Genomic DNA, 6,000 nt, shown 5'->3' with positions numbered 1-6,000 from the left:
AGATGTGTTCACCCAACAGCCTCCTAGACGGTTCCACTCAACATGCTGAAAACCAAACTGATCACTGCGTTCACACAAACCTGCTATAGCTCCCATTTTCCCTGTCTCAGTGAAGACGACCTCTACCACTGAGTGTCCCTATCATGATCCCAGTACTCCAGAAATCCGACCGATTCTACCTTCTAAACATCAAGAGCAGAAGTTTCCCAACTTAGCATGCATGAGCATCACTTGTCAGGCTTGTTATGTACCAACAGCTGGGCCTCAACCCTGGAGTTTCTGATCCAGTAGGCCTGGTGTGGGGACTGAACATTTTTATTTCTAACAAGTTCCCAGGTGATGTTGCCGCTGCTTGCTGGAACCACACTTTGAGAACCACTGATCTTCGCATCCGTTCCCTCCTCACCAGGCCCCACAGGCGCTGTGGTCCAGCCCATCTGGGGTCATTTCTTGCTGAGATTATGATCCTGTTAGCCTTGTAATTTATCTGACCTCCTTAAAACATTATTGTTATTTGAGACAGTGTCCCGCTGTCACCCAGGCTGGAGTACAGTGAGCTGTGAGGTGACCACGGCTCACAGCCTCAACCTTGGGCTCCAGCAGTCCTCCTGCCTTGGCTGGATTCAGTGCTGGGGTTACAGGTGTGAGCCACTGCTCCCGGCCAAAGTCTCATTTTTGATGCCTCAGTTCCCACCCAAGACATCACGTCTCATACTCTGCTTCCTGTGTCTTGTGAACAGTGACAGTGCTGTAGGAAAGAGTAAGCTGGAAAAAGAGAAGGTTCAGAACGACAGTGCTGACGCAGACATCACACAGCGGTATGCCAGTGCTATGGTGCCTGTTTAATTGAAATCTTGTAATAAAAGTTTAAATACATAAATTTTTTTTTTTTTTTATCAAAAGAACATCCCCCACTTCCCCGACCAGATACGTCCAGAGGGGAGGCAAGTGGAGACTGGCTGTCTGTAGGGAGTGGAGAAATGGCAGGTCCAGCTTGGGCTGGTGTCCTCTTCCTCAGAAAGTGCTGTGGGTGAACCCAGAGTCTCAGGGAGCAGAAGCCCCCCTCGCTGGCTTTCTTCACGCGGGGTCCTCGGCAAGCTGCTCTGCACTGTGGAGAACGTGCGCCTTGTCCTTAGAAGACGAGGAAGAGCAGGGCCTCATGCCGGGGCAGTACGATGTTCTCCACAGTGCGCTCCATGGCGCGCACCTGCTCCGGGGAGGCTGTCAGGAACGCCAGGGGCCCGATGCGCTGCTCCGCGCAGGAGTGGCAGAGGTAGCCCCCCTTGTTTTCCTTCCTGTTGCTCTGTGGTGATGGACAAGAGAGAGAGCTAAGGGGAACAACCAAAGAACATGGATTTTCCAGCAAAAAGCATGGAGTTATCATCACAGCTGCCCAGGGACAACGCATTTGGATTCTGATGTTTTCAGAGGGGTGCACATCCTCAGAGTAACACCTCCCACAGCACCACCAACTAGGTGGCCTCAACAGCCCCAAATTCCCTGAGCTCAGAAACAGTCATTTATCCAGTCAAGATAAAGAACCAAGAAAAGCTGCGCTGGGACCCCAGGGAACAGCTCTCCTTCTAAGCGTGTATCACAACCCAGCCTCCCAGACCTGCGGCTTCAGCACAGCCAGGCAGCATCACGTGCCCTGACCTCTGACCCTGGGACAGACCACACACCTCTTGTGCCTCTCATATGAAAAGCCCCTAGTAAAGGATCACACAGCTCTCTCTTATCTCCTCACCTACAACCCAGATAAGCACAGAGCTCACAAGCAAAAAATGCAAATGGCTGAATTAAGTTCCACAGACAGCAGACGTACATAGGTGATGGGCAGCTTCTTCATGGTGAGGACGGTGTCAACAGGGATGGCATTGTTGCACTGTCCCACGCAGCAGCGCACCACGCCTGTTTTTAAGACGTTGCTTGTCAGCTCTGCTTGCAAGAAGTACTCCTGAGAAGGAAAGAGCGAGAAAGAGAGTCATGGCGATACCTCTGTTAGGGTCTACTGGAAACACTGACAGCGGCGGCTCTGTGAGAACCCTTTAGATGCACTGTAAGTCCCAGAGAGAAAAACCCCGCCTGCCCCGTTCTCCCTTAGTTCCTCTAACTTTTCCCTGCCTCCAAAGCTATCGACAGTCCAACTGACAGTCCAATTGCTTTTTAAATATATATATATTTAACAGATAAACATGCAAAACTATTGCCTGTAATGACATTTCCAGAATATTTCTGGATTTTATTTTATGCTAAGGTATCCCCAGCTCAATCTTCAGAAAACTATTGTGTATTCACATTATAAGCCAGGCAGGCAACACAGAGGACATGAAGAAAACTTGCCCCAAACATCCCTGCGTATTTCCACCGTCCCGTGCTGCTGGCTGTGCTAGTGAGCAAATGACAGCCTCGCTAAGCCTGTGTCTCTATCCATAAATGCAGATGGCACGGTGCCTGCTTCAGGTGGCTGCTGAGGAGAAGAAACCCTTCAATGCATGCAAAGCACTCATGCCTGGCACGCAGGGAGCACCCAGAGGAAGCACTAGTGACCTCCCAGGCTGGAAACACCACAAGGACAGGGCACTGTCAGCTTCGCTGCTGCCCTGTGGGGCTCCACATCACAGACTGATATGCTAGCAGGACCGCACACATCTGCTGCCCAGGAAAGGACGGTTTCGTATTTTCTGGATTATGACCAGCTATTGATCTACTTACTCTACAATCTGTATCCTACATTTTGCTTTATTTGGTCTTTTCTCTTAGACGGCCTGCCTACCAGCTATGAAAAAGAACAGAAAACCACCAGGCAAACACTCCAGTTATGGCCAACAAGTACTAACAGCTGACGAGGTGAAATCCTGTCTGAAGTCACAGATTTTGCTGAAGTCCCTTGGACTGTCATCTCAATTTCCTTCCGAAGAGACAGCCAAGACCATGAACCTGGCGAGGTCCCTCCAACCCACGGTGAAATAGCTTCTCGTTTACACGTGTCCAAGGACACAGGTCTCCTTTTATAGATGTCTAATTTACATGAATGTTACACTTCTGGCTTCCTCCTCGCCTAGTTTTTCTAAAATGCTGTAGAGGACTCAGTCACAGCGCTCTCTTGTATTTTATTTACCCATTCCCTTGCTGTGGTTACTCGGTTGTTTCCAAACTATTTCCAACAATGCAACAATGAACATCCTTGTACCTGACTCCCTGTCCACTCCAGAAGTTTCTCCAGGGCTGGGCTCTCAAACCGTTTTTGACGCAGTTACCATTATAATGCTATACATACGCACATATGTAAGAGACACACATGGAAGAAAAGTTTCACAAAACATGATTTAACCTAACATGCAGTGTTCTCTGATTTCCTTAGATTTTATGCCATTTAACTCTTTTTAAGCCTCTCATAACCCACTAGATTAACTGTTTTTATTTATATAAATTTAAGGGGTGGGGGTCACACCTGTAGTCCCAGCACTTTGGGAGACTGAAGTGGGAGGATCACTTGAGCCCAGGAGTTCGAGACCAGCCTGGGCAACATGGCGAAACCCTGTCTCTACCAAAAATACAAAAATTAGCTAGGCATAGTGGTGCACACCTGTAGTCTCAGCTACTCAAGAGGCTGAGGTTGCAGTGAGCTGAGATCATGCCACTGCACTCCAGCCTGGGCAACAGAGCAAGACCCTGTATCTAAACGAATAAACAAAAAGAATCTAAGATTCTGTGAGACCAAGAAGCTGTCTTTGGCCGGACATAGTGGCTCAAGCCTGTAATCTCAGCAATTTGGGAGGCCAAGGCAAACGGATCACTTGAGGTCAGGAGTTCAAGACCAGCCCAGTCAATATGGGTGAAACCCCATCTCTACTAAAAATACAAAAATTAGCCAGGCATGGTAGCGCACGCCTGTAATCCCAGCTACTCTGAGGCTGAGGCTTGAGAATCACTTGAGCCCGGGAGGTGGAGGTTGCGGTGAGCCGAGCAAGATGGCACCACTGCACTCCAGCCTGGTCTACAGAGACTCCATCTCAAAAAAAAAAAAAAAAAAAAGCTGTCTTTGAAACATAACTTCATGTCACTTAACACCTCAACAATGTAATAATTTCCTTCACTTTCCCAAAATTTAAAGAAACAAATGAACAAAATGGCTTCCGGTGATTCTATTAGCTATATTTTCTAAGGGGGAGGGGTCAAAGAAAAAGAAGGTTGCCCTACTCTTGGGGGATAAAGGGGCTTATCGTTCTAGGCAGCGCAGGAAGCAATGGCTCACTTTTTATCTCCAAAACACCCCCATCCGTGGTTCCACTATTTTTAACACGCTTTCCTAGCCTCTGAACTACTGCCCAACTCGGGATCTTCATTATCCCCATGGCCTTCCCTCCTGGGCAGAGACTGGACTCGACACTTCTGAAACAGGATATCCCCAAATTTATTCACAGGCTGTGATCAACAACAACAACAAAAAAGGCTGGACATGGTGGCTCACGCCTATAATCCCAACACTTTGGGAGGCCGAGGCGAGTGGATCACTTTAAGTCAGGAGTTCGAGACCAGCCTGGCCAACATGGTGAAACCTCATCTTTAACAAAAAAAAAAATTACCAAAAAAAATTAGCCAGGTATGGTGGTGTACACCTGTACTACCAGCTACTTGGGAGGCTGAGACAGGAGAACAGCTTGAACCCAGGAGGCAGAGGTTGCGGTGAGCCAAGATCACACCACTGCCCTCCAGCCTGGGCGACACAGTGAGACTCTGTTTAAAAAAAAAACAAAAACAAAAACAAAAACAAAAAAACAGCAGAGTGCCTCCACCTCTAACAAGGTCTTACAGCCTTAAAAAATCTGTTCCCACAAATAGGCAGTTTTTCTGGGACTTCCTCACAGGACCCCTGAGGGCAGACAGCCCAGCCCAGTCTCAGTAATGGGGAAGTATTTCTCTAGATTCTGTATTCTTTTCTTCTATGGGGAAAACAAAATGCATGCAGCAACCAACTGACAACCTTCCAATTAGCTTTAAAAAGTCTACTTCACTTTTTTGTTTGTTTGTTTGTTTTGAGACAGAGTCTCACTTTGTTGCCCACACTGGAGTGCAGTGGCACGATTTCAGCCTACTGCAACCTCTGCCTCCCGGATTCAAGTGATTCTCCTGCCTCAGCCTCCTGAGTAGCTGGGATTACAGGCATACGCCACTACACCCAGCTAATTTTTGTATTTTTAGTAGAGACAGGGTTTCACCATGTTGGCCAGGCTGGTCTTAAACTCCTGACATCAAGTGATCCACCCTCCTAGGCCTCCCAAAGTACTGGGATTACAGGTGTGAGCTACTGTGCCGGTACTATTTCACTCTTATGCATACAACTGGTGGGACTCTAAAGTGATAACAATCTCCATGAAAAAATTGGCAACATCTAGAAAAGTCACACTTGGCCAGGTGCAGTGGCTCATGCCTGTAATCCTAGCACTTTGGGAGGCTGAGGCAGGGCAGATCACTTGAGCTCATGAGTTTGAGACCAGCCTGGGCAACAGGCAAAACCCCGTCTCTACAAAAAATACAGAATTAGCCAGGTGTGGTGGCATACACCTGTAGTCCCAGCTGCTCGGGAGGCTGAGGTGGGAGGATGGCTTGAGCCTGGGAGGCGGAGGTTGCAGTGGGCCAAGATTGTGCCGCCATATTCCAGCCTGGGTGACAGAGCCAGGCCTTGTCTCAAAAACAAAACAAAACAAAACAAAAACAAAAACAAAACAACAGAAAAGTCACACTTGCATTTATCTTTACCCAGCAATTCCACTTCTAGAAATGCATGCTGAAGATGCACTGGCAAAAACAGAAATGACCTGTGCACAAGATTGTGCAATGCAGCATTATTAATGAAAGCAAAAGGCTGGAAGTGACCATGTCCATGAGCGAGGACGGCATAAATCACAGTGCGTCAACACAGAACACTATGCAGCTGACCAAGGGGCGAGAGAGCTCTGTGAGCTGATAAAGAGGGATTTCCTGATTTGGGTAGGA

General features: G+C 48.0%; 1 protein-coding gene across 5 annotated transcripts in view; it reads right to left on the bottom strand.

Moving 5' to 3' along the window:
* Positions 1-821: 821 nt before the first annotated feature.
* The window catches only part of FBH1 (F-box DNA helicase 1), a 47,445-nt gene continuing 42,266 nt past the window's right edge, over positions 822-6,000 (bottom strand). For all 5 annotated transcript variants that reach the window (XM_008953114.3, XM_008953116.3, XM_055092383.2 and 2 more), the window contains 2 exons: positions 1,826-1,957; positions 822-1,303 (listed from right to left, as the gene is read on the bottom strand). In XM_008953114.3, the coding sequence (XP_008951362.1) occupies positions 1,133-1,303; positions 1,826-1,957 (303 nt within the window). In that variant the 3' untranslated portion in view covers positions 822-1,132. The remainder of the gene's footprint in view (positions 1,304-1,825; positions 1,958-6,000) is intronic.

Source organism: Pan paniscus, chromosome 8 (assembly GCF_029289425.2).
Source record: "Pan paniscus chromosome 8, NHGRI_mPanPan1-v2.0_pri, whole genome shotgun sequence".
Classification (NCBI taxonomy): domain Eukaryota; kingdom Metazoa; phylum Chordata; class Mammalia; order Primates; family Hominidae; genus Pan; species Pan paniscus.
This window is presented reverse-complemented; position numbering and strand designations above follow the sequence as displayed.